This window comes from Leucopleurus acutus (assembly GCF_964270905.1).
Source record: "Leucopleurus acutus genome assembly, chromosome: 4".
Taxonomy (NCBI): Eukaryota; Metazoa; Chordata; class Mammalia; order Artiodactyla; family Delphinidae; genus Leucopleurus; species Leucopleurus acutus.
In genome coordinates, this window is record NC_139146.1 from 75368892 (window position 1) to 75384009 (window position 15118).

The 15118-nt window shown below is 39.0% G+C and overlaps 1 protein-coding gene across 1 annotated transcript in view; it reads left to right on the top strand.

Moving 5' to 3' along the window:
* Window positions 1–15118, top strand: part of CEP135 (centrosomal protein 135) — an 82781-nt gene that overhangs the window by 63705 nt on the left and 3958 nt on the right. The window contains exons 18-25 of the mRNA XM_082838891.1: window positions 61–116; window positions 750–918; window positions 1769–1879; window positions 2164–2349; window positions 8534–8743; window positions 9869–10071; window positions 10988–11092; window positions 13360–13470. Coding sequence (XP_082695017.1) covers window positions 61–116; window positions 750–918; window positions 1769–1879; window positions 2164–2349; window positions 8534–8743; window positions 9869–10071; window positions 10988–11092; window positions 13360–13459 — 1140 coding nt within the window. The 3' untranslated portion in view covers window positions 13460–13470. The remainder of the gene's footprint in view (window positions 1–60; window positions 117–749; window positions 919–1768; window positions 1880–2163; window positions 2350–8533; window positions 8744–9868; window positions 10072–10987; window positions 11093–13359; window positions 13471–15118) is intronic.

Sequence of the window (15118 nt, forward strand, 5' to 3'; positions counted from 1 at the left end):
AAATGAAGACATTTCTATATGAATGGTTTAGAATCTTACATATTTTTATAATTTCTATAGGAAAAAGCTATTACTCAGATGAAGATAACAGTCTCAGAGTATGAATCTTCTATGAAGTAAGTAATCAATGGAACGGCATCCAGTTTTGTTTTGTTTTGTTTTGTTTTTGCGGTACGCGGGCCTCTCACTGTTGTGGCCTCTCCCGTTGCGGAGCACAGCCTCCGGACGCGCAGGCTCAGCGGCCATGGCTCACGGGCCCGGCTGCTCCGCAGTATGTGGGATCCTCCCGGACCGGGGCACGAACCTGTGTCCCCTGCATCGGCAAGCGGACTCTCAACCACTGTGCCACCGGGGAAGCCCTATTTGTAGACTTTTTAATGTTTACCATTCTGACTGGTGTGAGGTGGTACCTCATTGTAGTTTTGATTTGCATTTTTCTAATAATTAGCAATGTTGAGCATCTTTTCATGTGCCTATTGGCCATCTGCATTTCTTCTTTGGAGAAATGTCCATTTAGGTCTTCTGTCCAGTTTTTGCTTGGGTTGTTTGTTTTTTTGTTATTGAGTTGTGTGAGCTGTTGGTATACACCCTTGTTGGTTGCATCATTTACAAATATTTTCTCCCAGTCCATAGGTTGAGTAGTTGTAATTTCTTGCATTCCTAGTATACTTAAATCAGAGTACAACAGTTAAATGAACTAAATTTTCCAAAAAGCTTTCTTTATTATTGCTATACCACCCATGTAACAGCCACCTAAAGGAAACATTGATTAATCGGGACCGTGAGATAAGCAGCCTCCGGCGCCAGCTTGATGCAGCTCACAAGGAACTTGATGAAGTAGGAAGATCTAAAGAAATGTCTTTTAAGGAAAACAGAAGATTACAGGATGATCTGGCTACAGTGGCGAGAGAAAACCAGGTATGAGCATAAAGCATAAACTTTGATAGTTTTATAGTATACAGTTATACAATATATTCATTATTTGCTAAATTTTAAAGCTTTAAATATGCTTTCTAAATTTTAATTATATAAATATCAACAACAAAAGAAATAATTCTTTAAGGAGAATAGTGTTTATAAGGGTATTTTAAAATGTGATTTAGAATGCTGCGGTATATTACAGGGTGTGTAATGGGTACAACTGTAGTCCCCTCACCATTGTGGTCTTTGTTGCAAGGAATCCTGAAGCTGGGAGCATGGTGTTCTCTATGGCAGAAATCGGTGTTACTCTACTGGGTGAGGACCTCAGCATCACTCCCAGGGCAAAGTTTCTGTGTTTTAAAGACCCATGATAGATTTTAATTATTCGTACTTACTTCCAGTGGCTTAGAGATATGCCTGTAAGTTAATTAATGAATATTTTAGAATGGCAAATACTAAAAGGTATTGGTTTTGTTTGTGCTGGTTTATTAAAGGATTACACCAAGAAAACCAATAATTTTCTTATTTTAAATATTTTTAAAAATTATTCATTATGGAGTATATTGCTGATATATAAATTTTTAAAAATGTCAACCCCTGAGTGTAGCTAGCCCTTAGTTTAAATACCAGATATGTGGTCACATATATTGTGGGAGATATATGGTAATATTTGGTTAAAAAGTCAAGATCAGTCCAGAAAAACATGTGAAAATAACGGTCAGGAACAGTTTTCCTTTTTTCCTACTCTCACTTATTCCCCAAATTCAGAAAGAGCTATTTGAACATAAATAGAACTCATTAGGTGCTACATTCATTTTAGACTTGTCTTCAATTTTCTGATTTATAGCAAATTTCATTGGAATTAGAAGCAGCAGTGCAAGAAAAAGAAGAAATGAAGAGTAGAGTTCATAATTACATAACTGAAGTGTCACGATGGGAGAGCTTAATGGCTTCTAAGGTGAAAAAACATTGTTTAGGTTGGATTTAAGACTGATTTTTTTTTAACTTTTTCATGTTTCTTTATTCTGTCTCCTCTATTAGATATTAACATATGAAAGTGGAGATCTTGCCTACTGTCTTTGTATATTTTCTTACAGATCTTACTTAGTATAGTGTCTGCACAGATAGCTTATGCTTCCTAAATTAAAACAAAAATCCCAGTGTGTGTATATGTTTATGACATGGGTATTCCAGTGAGTAATGATGACTAATTTAGAAACAATTTAATTGTGGTTAAACCAGGAAAGAGAAAATCAAGATTTGTTAGATAGATTTCAGATGCTTCATGACCGTGCTGAAGACTGGGAGGTCAAAGCCCATCAAGCTGAGGGAGAAAGCAGCTCAGTTCGACTGGAACTTCTTTCTATTGACACCGAGAGGAGACACCTTCGAGAAAGAGTGGAGCTACTAGAAAAAGAAATTCAGGAGGTAATATATTCATTTGTCTTGCACAGACAGAATTTAGTAAAACAGAAAACATTCAAAGGCACTTTATTGAAGTGAGGTTTAAGCATTGGTAAAAATCAAGTTCAGTGGTAATCTGTCATTCTGATAATTTGCTTAGGAGAGCCCCATTACTTTTATATTGTAAGTAAAATATACATAATATCGAATTTACCATTATAACCATTTTTAAGTATACAGTGGCAATTAGTACATGCATATTGTTGTGCAACTATCACCACCATCCTTCTCCAGAACGTCTTCATCTTCCCCAGTTAAAACTCTGTACCCATTAAATACTAACTAGCTCCTCGTTCTCCCCTCCCCCAGCCACTGACAACCACCATTCTACTTTCTCTCTATGAATTTGACTACTCCATATCCCTCTTATAAGTGGAGTCATACCATATTTGTCTTTTTGTGACTGAATTATTTTACTTAGGCCTAAGGTTCACTTAAATCTCAAGGTTCACCCATGTTGTAGCATGTGTCAGAATTTCATTCCTTTTTAAGGCTGAATAATATCCCACTGTATGCATATACCCCATTCTAAACATTCATCTGTCAATGAACATTTGGTTTGTTTCCATCTTTGGCTATTGAAAATAATGCTGCTATGAACTTGGATGTACAATATCTATTCAAGCCTTTATTTTCAGTTCTTTAGGATATATCCAGACATGGAATTACTGGATCATATTATAATTTTATGTTTAATTTTTTGAATAACCACCATACAGTTTTTCACAGGGGCTGCACCATTTTACATTCCCACCTGCAATGTTAGGCTTCCAGTTCCTCCACATCTTCACCAACACTTGTTATTTTCTGGGGTTTTTTGTTTTGTTATTTTTTGTTTTAATAATGGCCATCCCAATGGGAGTGAAGTGGTATTTCATTTTGGTTTTGACTTGTATTTTCTTAATGATTGGTGATGTTGAGCATATTTTATGTGTTTATTGGCCATTTGTATATTTTCTTTGGAGAAATATGTATTCAAATCCTTTGCATAGTTTTTTTTTTTTTTTTTTGCGGTACACGGGCCTCTCACTGTTGTGGCCTCTCCCGCTGCGGAGCACAGGCTCCAGACGTGCAGGCTCAGCGGCCATGGCTCACGGGCCCAGCCGCTCCACAGCATGTAGGATCTTCCCGGACTGGGGCACGAACCTGTGTCCCCTGCATCGGCAGGTGGAGTCTCAACCACTGCGCCACCAGGGAAGCCCCTTTGCCTAGTTTTTAATCAGGTTGTTTTCTGTTGTTGTTGAGTTGTAGGAATTGTTTGTATATTCCGGATTTCAATCCCTTATTAGATATGTGATTTGTGAATATTTTCTCCCGTCTCATGGCTTACCTTGTCACTCAGTTTTATCCTTTGATGCACAAGAGTTTTAAATTTTGATGAAGTCCAATTTATCTATTTTTTTCTTCTTGCCTGTATTTTTGGTGTCATATCTAAGAAATCGTTGCTAAATCGAACATAATGAAGCTTTTCCCCTGTTTTTTCTATGCGTTTTATCGTTTTAGCTCTTATGTTGAGGTCTTTGATCCATTTTGAGTTAATTTTTATACATGATATAAGGTAAGGTTCCAACTTCATTCTTTTGCATGTGGATTTAAATAAGCTTTTGTCATAAAGACAGTCTAATAAAAGTCTGTTAGGGCTTCCCTGGTGGCGCAATGGTTGAGAGTCCGCCTGCTGATGCAGGGGACGTGGGTTCATGCCCCGGTCCGGGAAGATCCCACATGCCGCGGAGAGGCTGGGCCCGTGAGCCATGGCCGCTGAGCCTGCGTGTCTGGAGCCTGTGCTCCGCAATGGGAGAGGTCACAATAGTGAGAGGCCCGCGTACTGCAAAAAAAAAAAAAGTCTCATGATAAAATTTAGAGTTTAGTTAAAATATAGGGACCCTAAATAAGTTAGATTGATAAGGAACAGTTGGCTATTAGTTCTACTTTTGTTTTGTTGGTATAGTATCATAGTTGGTCTTTATTTTTTAGAAGAAAGTATTGATTATCTGTAGTGCGTAGAATTATGCACTCCTCCCCCCAAAAATATATTTAGGTCCTAGCTCCCAGTACCTGTGACTGTGACCTTATTTGGAAATAGCATCTTTGCAGATTTAATCAAGTTAAAATGAGGTGGGCTTCCCTGGTGGCACAGTGGTTGAGAATCCGCCTGCCAGTGCAGGGGACACGGGTTCGAGCCCTGGTCTGGGAAGATCCCACATGCCGCGGAGCACCTAAGCCTGTGCGCACAACTACTGAGCCTGCACTCTAGAGCCCACGAGCCACAACTACTGAAACCCGTGCACCTAGAGCCTGTGCTCCGCAACAAGAGAAGCCACCGCAATGAGAAGCCTGTGCACCGTAACGAAGACTAACCCCCGCTCGCCGCAACTGGAGAAAAGCCCGTGCACAGCAATGAAGACTCAATGCAGCCAAAAATAAATAAATATTTTTTAAAAAGGTTAAAATGAGGTGACACTGGGTAGGATGGACCCTAATCTGATAACTGGTGTCCTTGTAAAATAAGGGAGATTCAGACACAGAAGACACAGGGGAGAATGCCATATGAGGATAGAGGCAGAGATTGAAATGATGTGTCTACCAAGGCAAGGAACCCCAAGGATTGCCAGCAATCACTTGAGCTGGGAGAGGGGTGTGGAAAAGATTCTCGTTCAGAACCTCCAGAAGGAACCGATCCTGCTGACATCTGGATTTCAGACTTGTGGCCTCCAGAACTGAGAGGGAATACATTTCTGTTGTTTTAAGCTATCTAGTTTCTGGTAATTTGTTATGGCAGCGTTAAGAAACTAGTACAGATTTTGGTACCAGGAAGTGGGTTGCTTTTGTAACAAACCTAAAAAGGGTCTTTGGAATTGGGTACAGGCTGGAAGAGTAATGAGTACAGGCTGGAAGAGTTTTGAGGTGCGTGATAGAAAAGTCTAGACAACCTTGAAAAGTTTGTAGATAGAAAGATGGATATTAAAGGCAATTCTGGTGAGAACTCAGAAAAAAAGAGGAGGGCTTCCCTGGTGGCGCAGTGGTTGAGAGTCCGCCTGCCGATGCAGGGGACGCAGGTTTGTGCCATGGTCCGGGAGGATTCCACATGCCGCAGAGCGGCTGGGCCCGTGAGCCATGGATGCTGGGCCTGCGCGTCCAGAGCTGTGCTCCACAGCAGGAGAGGCCACAGCAGTGAGAGGCCCGCGTACCGCAGAAAAAAAGAGGAAAGCTGTAGAGAAAACTTCTATTATTTACAAAATACATAAATCATCATGAATGGAATTTGTCCAGAAATAAGAATGTTTCTTCTAGTGAGGTCTCAGATGGAATTGAGGAACATGTTATTGGACACTGGAGAAAAGGTAATTCTTATTATAAAATGGCAGAGGACTTGGCTGAATTATGGTATACTCTTAGGAAAGTAGAATTTATAAGTTATGAACTTGGATATTTAGCTGAGGAAATTTCCAAGCAGAGTATGAAAGGTGCAACCTGGTTTCTCCTTGCTGCTTATAGTAAGATGTGAAGGAAAGAGACAGATTGAAGAAGGAATTGCTAAGCAAAAAAAGAGCTGGGACTTGATGATTTGGAAAAGTCTTAGCCTATCCAGGTAGCGTGTTCTGGAGGCAGGGCCGAGAGTGTGGCTAGGCAAAGAGAGTAGGTGAGTGACTCATAGACCCAACCAATCACCTCAGCAGAAACACTGCCAGCTTGGGCTGAAAGGGACAGAAACAGGATACAAGGAAAGAAGGTTAAACTTCTTGGATCCTACTAGCAGAAAACAGGCCACTAGAGTTATGAACATATGTTCTCCTTCAAGAAAAGGGAAGAATGAAGGTCGCTCAGAGATCAGCAGGGCTGCCAAGGACAGCTCAAAAACTGGTGGACCTGCTACGCTACCATAGGCCCAGGGGACTGGGCTATTTCTTCCTTGATTCCAGAAAGCAGCGCCACTGCCATTGTGAGCCAAGAGATGGGGCTATACCTGAGGGCTGAGAAGGTGGGGCTGCCCTAGCAGGTCCAGAGGACAGAGTATCAAGACACAGATAATTATTTTTAGGCCTTGAAATCTAATGGAATTTGCCCTACTTGGCTGCAGGCTTACTTTGGACTAGTAACTCCTTTATTCCTTCTATTTTCTCCCTTTCAGAATGGGACCATTTTATGCCTTTTCCACCATTTTATTTCAGAGGGAGGTAACTTGTTTTCCAGTATCACAGGTCTGTGGAAGGAGAGGAATTTTGCCCCAGGAAGGACCATACCCAGAGTCTTACCCATTCTGACTTAGATAAGGTTTTGGACTTAGAGTTGATGCTAGAATGTTGGGATAGAATGAATATATTTTGCACATGGGAAGGACATGAATTTGGGGGAGCCAGAGAGTTGATAGAATTATGCCCCCCCCAAATATATTGAAATGCTAACCACCAGAACCTGTGAATGTGACCTTTTTGGAACTAGGACCTTTGCAGGTGTAATCAATTTAAGATGAGGTCATACTGGACTAGGGCAGACCATAACCTAATGTTTGGTATCCTTATGAGATAAGAGAAATCTGGACACAGAAGACACAAGGAGAATGTCAAGTGAAGGTGAAGGCAGAGATTGGAGTTATGTGTCTACAAGGCAAGGAACACCAAGGATTGCCAGCAATCACCAGAAGTTTGGAGAGAGGCGTGGTACAGATTCTACCTCAGAACCTCCGGAAGAAGCCAACTCTGCCAGCATCTAAATTTCAGACTTGTAACCTCCAGAATTGTGAGGGAATAAATTTCTGTTGTTTTAAGCCACCCAGCAATTTGCAGTAATTTGTTACAGCAGTCCTAGGAAATGAATACACTATTTCTGTAAGTTTTTCTGTTAAGAGTATAATAACTAAAGGAATGTTTTTCAACCTTCAAAATAGTTCTTGGGAGAAACTATTCTTTAGTTCTTTCGTTCTTTGTCATTGTTCATGTTCTTATGTGGTATATAAGATTGACTTACATATTTATATTTCTTTGAGGGAATTTTGATTAATTAATTCATTAATATTTGGAAAATCCAAGTACTTTTCTACAATTGTTGAAATTTATTAAATCTTCATAGCAGTGTATTAGATTTTTAATGTTGATTCATTTTAGTAAAGCTTGTTTAATAATTTAATTTTCAAATGTGGAATTCTTCCTAAATTCTAGAAGTAGAGTTTATATCTGTTTGTATTTATCACTCACATTTTAAATTGTGAAAAATTTTAAATGTGCATTACTTGGGACTTCCCTGGTGGCCCACGCAGTGGTTAAGAATGTGCAGGGGACATGGGTTCGAGCCCAGGAGTCCAGGAAGATCCCACATGCCACGGAGCAATGAAGCCCGTGCACCACAACTACTGAGCCTGAGCGCTAGAGCCATGAGCCACAACTACTGAAGCCTGTGCGCCACAACTACTGAAGCCTGTGTGCTGCAACTACTGAAGCCCGCACGCCTAGAGCCCGTGCTCCGCAACAAGAGAAGCCACTGCAATGAGAAGCCCGCACACCGCAACGAAGAGTAGCCCCTCCCTGCTCACCACAACTAGAGAAAGCCTGTGTGCAGCAACGAAGACCCAACGCAACGAAAAATAAATAAATTAATTTTTTTTAATGTATATTACTTTAGGAAAGAAGTGTTTATCAGTATTTCAAATTTTGCTCGTCATTTCAGTTATTAAAATCTTATAAAGTTGTATACTATTATTAGGTTAAGTTAAATTTAAATATGAGTTTAGGTATATAGTTTTAAAGCAAACTCCATTTTTGAAATTCAGAATTTAAAGGCAGTTGAGGAGTGATAAGTATATATGTTACTTTAAAAAGCATTATTATAACAGAGTTTATAAAGGAAAAATTTAATATGACTTAAAAGATCTCTCATGTTCACAACCCTAAAGCAGTAATTTTCATCTTCCAAATATATACATGAGGTACTTAGTTACCATGATTAATAATTAAACACAGTTTATTTTTTTAAGCATTAAATAGGCCATCTTTAAATAGAAGACAGCTTCCTGAGAGTATCTTAAAATTGCAAAATTTTTTAAATTGCAAAAATTGGCTTTTATAGTTATATAAAGGGACGTTGTAGTTACACAGATTCAAACCTTTAATATTACTGGGTTACTTTAACTTTTTACCTGTTTTCTTATTTTCAGCACATAAATGCACATCATGCTTATGAATCTCAGATCTCATCCATGGCAAAAGCCATGTCTAGATTAGAAGAAGAGCTGAGACACCAAGAAGATGAGAAAGCAGCAGTATTAAATGATGTGTCATCTCTTAGAGACCTTTGCATTAAACTTGATTCAGGCAAAGATATTATGACCCAGCAATTGAATTCCAAAAACCTTGAATTTGAGAGGGTAAGAACTTAAAAGATAATATTGTAGCATATTGTTTTTTTAATATATAAATTTACTTATTTTATTTATTTATTTTTGGCTGTATTGGGTCTTCATTGCTGCATGCGCTCTTTCTCTAGTTGTGGCGAGTGGGGGCTACTCTTCGTTGCGGTGCGCGGGCTTCTCATTGCGGTGGCTTCTCTTGTTGCAGAGCATGGGCTCTAGGCGCGTGGGCTTCAGTAGCTGTGGCACGTGGGCTTCAGTAGTTGTGGCTCACGGGCTCTAGAGCGCAGGCTCAGTAGTTGTGGCGCACGGGCTTAGTTGCTCCGAGGCATGTGGGATCTTCCCGTACCAGGGCTCGAACCTGTGTCCCCTACATTGGCAGGCGGATTCTTAACCACTGCGCCACCAGGAAGTCCCAGTAGCATATTGTTTTATTCAGCCCTACTCTAATTTGACTACTACATTTTTTGTCAAGGTTTCTTTGGCAAACATGATGATAAAATTAGGTGCTGTTTTGAAGCAGTTGGGTATTTAGGAGAATATAAGTCTTCTAATTATAGAATAGGAACATATCCCAATACATTCTTTCTCTGTTTAAAAGTAAGACTTATATGAAGAATTGAGCAGTTGATTCCTTTCTAAGTGGAATATTTTCCTGATAAAAATCTTACTTAATTTTAAAAGTCGAGTTAACTGGAACGTCCCATTCCCAAACCGAAGCATTACTTTAAACAACCCAATGTGTGTTTTTAAACATGGGTGTTTCCAGTTTTCACTTATTTAGTAGTAACTTTATTTTCAGGTACTGAGAAGCTTCAAGACTGGTTTGACTGTGTAAACAGAATATACATATTTAATAAACCAGAAGGGCCTCCTTACTGATAGGGTGGCCACATTTTAGGATTTTACGTTAAATTGACAAGATAACATGAAAGAAAACTATTTGAGGGTTGGGATAGGTCTTTGCTAAAAATAACAAAGATTATTTTGAAAATAAGATATTTTTCCTATATGTGAAAAGTATTACAGAATCTTTAATCAGTACCCAAAATGAAGCAACTGATGTGTGTATAGCTGTGCAGATAATTTTTCAGAGTAAGTCTAAAATTATACTGAAGTAATCTTGCTTTGTTTTTCTTGTAGGTTGCAGTGGAATTAGAAAATGTAAAATCAGAATCAGAGCTGTTAAAAAAACAACTGTCAAGTGAGAGACATACGATTAAAAACCTTGAATCATTGTTGGCTACAAATAGAGATAAAGAATTTCATTCCCATTTAACCTCCCACGAGAAGGATGCAGAAATTCAGCTACTTAAAGAGAAGTTAACCCTTTCAGAAAGCAAATTGTAAGCGTCATGAATCAACTTATGTGAGGAAAATAGCTTGTCACAAATAATTTTTCAATATGAATAATTTTTTATAGATTTGTAGCATAAAACAAATGATAGAAAAATAGTGGAGGAACGAAAAAAATTTTGTTTTCAAAGTGTTGGGGGACTGGGGGATGGGAGTGCAAAGCAAAGTATTTTGATTACATGGCCGCTGCTTTGGGAAACTCAGGGGGTTTAGCTCAGAAGAGACATCATGTTTGGGCGTGTAGTTTGTATATGTTCTCCACAGAGGTGGTACCCATGGAAGTGAACGAGTGGCCTTTAGAAAAATACCTAAATTTGAGGACTGAAGAGAGAAGTCAGCGAAGGGGAGAGCATTTCAGAATGGGGAGAGCTGGCTGTGTTTCATGCTATGGATTAGGAAAAAGACTTTGAAAAGGCCATGAAATTTGACCCTCATAATATTGATTACCTTTTAGGAGATTGATAATGGAGAAGTTTGGACATATTTTTGGAAGAAGGGAGGAAACACAGAGTAGATAGTATGAGTGGAATAATTAACTTTTAAAAGGAATTAGAAATATATCTCTTTCTGAGGTAGGAATCAAGAAAGAGCCAATAAAGATACTTTACTTTTTGATGTTACAATTCATGTCTTCTCACATTGGTATCTCCAGCATTGCTGCAGTGCCTAGCACATACTAGAAGCTTAGTAAATGTTCGTTAAATAAATGAGATGAATGAAAAAGAAAACTTTGTGATAGAAGCTCCAGACGTTTATGGAATTATTGTTGGAAAGTCTTCTCTTTTTTTCATCCTTATATGTCACCTCCATTTGTATTTATTAATAACAAAAACAAAAATCCATAGCACTTGATGCTATAAAACAGAATATTTATTATTTATTTGATTTTCTAAATTTGTTTTTAAGAAATAGTCAAAGCCGGGAAAACACCATGCTTCGGGCTAAAATGGCACAATTACAAACAGATCTTGATGTTCTGAAAAGGCAGATTTCAACTGAAAGATATGAACGGTAAGAATATATTTTTAGCATTGAACAGCGTTTTTATTTATTCCCTATTCTATTCCAAAAGGATTTAATATGGCTTACAAATAGCAGACTTTTCTTAGCATTAATATGTAAAATAAATTTCTTTGGTAATTCTTCCTAAAAAGGCAACAAGTGTTGTAGAAGATAATATCCCCACAATAAAGTAGCAAGTATTGTATGAATGTTTGCTGTAGCATTCCTCAGGACAAAATTAGGGCATTATTTCAAAGGATATAGTTAGGGAATCAGCAAGCTAGTAAGGATTCTACAAGAGCCCAAAACATTATGGTCCAATAGGAAATTCCAAATACAAATCATCATGAAAGCGATGATACTGATGATCTTAAGGGCACTTAACAAATATATGCCAGATACTATGTATGTATCTGATTAATCCTATTAACTATCTATTATTGTGCCTATATTATTATTAAAAACTAAGGTCACGCAAATATTAAATAGCAGAGCCAAGACTAAAATCCATATAGGTTTGTCTAATTTTAAAGCCTGTGCTCTTAATCTTTTCAATATATTCCCTACAGCTTAGGAATTTTTATAGACACTTATATTTCAGTTCATTTGCTTTATTATGTTGAAAATTTTAATCTCCAAGTGTTACAGACAGGAATGAGACCTGCTTTAACAGTTAAAATCCAAGTCTAATTTGTGAATCAACTTGTCAATTTACTTTTCTTCCATTATTCTTTCCTACTGTATTAATACCATAGGCATCAGCATTCCTAAGATTTCATTCTCAAATAGTGGTCAGATTGCTTATTTAGGTCAATATTTTGAGTTCTCTAATCTTATTCTTAACCATTTGCTTCAAAACTTTTAAGTGATGTGCAATTTGGATTATAGATGGAATTTGCTAGGAAATCAGTATTTGTGATTTCAAAGAGAAATGAAGCCTGAGGTTACATCAGTGTCATGAAAGCAGTGTTGTTAATTTCTTGTTATTTAGAAGATCTATTTTCTGAATGTACTAAACTGTATATATGTAATGATTTTCATTTATTAATGACAACTGAAATTCTCTTCAATTCAAGGGTCCTAAACCAAACTCTCTGTTGCCTAGGGTTATAGACTCCCTTAATTCTTCTCCTTTTTCCTTGCCCCTGGTCCCCAAAGAAACCTTGACCCACATGACCATGTCTTTCCTTCTGTTTACCATGCAACTAGATCTTGCATTTTTAAAGAGGCAATATTGTCCCTGCAGGGAACAATATAGATTCTTGGGGAAGAGGGAATGGCAAAGAAACCTTAGGTACTACAGTGATTTATGGCCCTCGGAAGGGCCACAGTGTATTCACAGTGTATCTATCTATTAAAATCTGATGTATTAAAATTGGACGGAGGGGGAATAATTTGGGGAGGGGCATCTAAAAAAGTTTTTGTAGGGGATTATAATGAAAAAAGTTTGTGAAGCACCCGTCTAGGTAGAAATCCTAGGTACTGAAGAGCTCAAGTCAGAAAGTCTGGGCCAGGGACTGTGAATAGCCCACAGTAGAGGTGGCAACACAGTCATCATGCTTTGTGGGGCAGACCCAGACATAACAGAAAGTAGATTATTTTACTTCTAACATTTGGGCGTTTTGAGACAGGAAGGAAGAGGACTAGATTTATGTGCAAGAAGAGGTGGGAAAGGTAGGGGCAGAGAGGGGAACCAACCAACTTTGAAAATCTATATTCAGAAGGGCTTTGAACAATCTCTTAAAGTACATATTCCTTTAATTGACATCTTTTATCCTCAACTTAGAAATGATATAAAGACATAGGATTTATTTATTTGTTTATGGCTGCGTTGGGTCTTTGTTGCTGCGTGGGTTTTCTCTAGTTGCCATGGCAAGCAGGGGCTACTCTTCATTGAGGTGTGCAGGCTTCTCTATGCGGTGGCTTCTCTTGTTGTGGAGCACGGGCTCTAGGCGCGCAGGCTTCAGTAGTTGTGGCACGTGGGCTCAGTAGTTGTAGCTCACGGGCTCTAGAACGCCGACCCAGTAGTTGTGGCACACGGGCTTAGTTGCTCCACGGCATGTGGGATCGTCCTGGACCAGGGCTCAAACCTGTGTCCCCTGCATTGGCAGGCGGATTCTTAACCACTGTGCCACCCGGGAAGTCCCTTCAAAGGATTTAAATTTAGTAGAAATACTAATTAATCAATTGAGTAGAAATTACTTAACAACAATAACAGGACCTTTTATTTGTTTACCACTTTTTGGTATAATCTCTTATTTTGTCTTTATTGACAGAGAACGAGCAATCCAAGAGATGCGTCGGCACGGTCTTCGCACACCACCCCTTAGTTCTACTCTGAAGTCTCCTTTACATTCTCCTGAACATACAAACTGATTATCAGAAAGGTATGTATGTAACACCAAGTACAAGCAAAACTTATCTCTGGTTATAAAAATTACAAGAGTTGTTTTCTGTGTCGGGGGAGAGGAGATTGCCTATAAAGGTGGTAGGGAACTTTCAGAGGTAATAGAATGTGCTGTGTCATGGTGGTGATGGTTACATGGCTGTATACAATTGTAAAAATTCGTTGAACTGAACGTTTACAGTCCATGTATTTTATTGTACATAAATTATACATTAATTAAAAAAGAAGACATCTGGGGACTTCCCTGGTGGTCCAGTGGTAAAGAATCTGCCTTCCAATGCAGGGTACGTGGGTTTGATCCCTGATCGGGGAACTAAGATCCCACATGCCGTGGGGCAACTAAGCCCATGCACCACAACTGCTGAGCTTGCGCGCCTCAGTGAGAGCCTGGGTGCCACAAACTACAGAGCCCACGTGCTCTGGAGCCCACACACCACAACTAGAGAGAGGAAACTCACGCACCACAACTAGAGAGAAGCCCACGCGCCGCTACAACTAGAGAGAAAACCTGCACGCCACAACTAGAGAGAAGCCCATGCGCCACTACAACTAGAGAGAGAAAACTCACGCACCACAACTAGAGAGAAGCCCATGTGCCGCTCTAACTAGAGAGAAAACCTGCACGCCACAACTAGAGAGAAGCCCATGTGCCACTACAACTAGAGAGAGAAAACCCACGCACCACAACTAGAGAGAAGCCCGTGCACTGCAAGGAAGAGCCTGCACGCCGCAACGAAAGATCCCGCATGCCTCAATGAAGATCCCACACGCCGCAACTAAGACCCGATGCAGATTTAAAAAAAGAGAGAGAGAGAGAAGACATCCACAACAAAAATTAAATGACAATATATCACAGGGTAATATTTGATAAAGTGCCAAACTCAAGGTACAAATAACATATAGTGAAAGTGTGGACAAAGATATAGAAAATATTATTTAATATTGAAAGCTAGATATTTTAAGATAAATTATTATATACATACAGAAAAGTGCTATATCATAGGATATACAGCTCAATGAATTTTTACAAACTGAACACACCTATGCAACCTGCACCCGGATCAAGAAACAAAACATGACCTCTCTTGGGTGTCCTTCTGGTCATAAGCCTTACTCTAAAAGTAACTGTCTCAGTTATTAAAAGCATAGATTTCTTTTGTCTGTTTCTGGACATTTTATAAATGAAATCATATATTTCTGGCTTTTTTCTCAATAGTACCTCTGTGACATTCATCCATACTGCTGTGTACTTGTAGTTGGTTCAGTCTTGTTGCTGTATAGTATTCCATTATGTGAACATACCACAGTCCATTCACTCATTCTGTTTTTGATGGGCATGTGATAATTTCCAGTTTGGGCTATTACAGATAGAATTATGATGAACATTCTAGTACCTTATGTTGGCGAACAGATGTGTGCATTTCTTTTGGGTATACACTTAGGGGTGAGATTGTCAGGTCACTGGATGTGCATGTGTTCGAGCTTGAGTAGTTATAGTAAGGCAGTTTTCCAGAGTGATTGTAAAGAGCTAGGACACATTTGGCTGAGGAAGGGTCAAAGTGATGTGCTCATTCATTGGAGATGGGAGTGAATGGGAAAGAAGCATGTCAGACCCAGGGTTTGAAAAG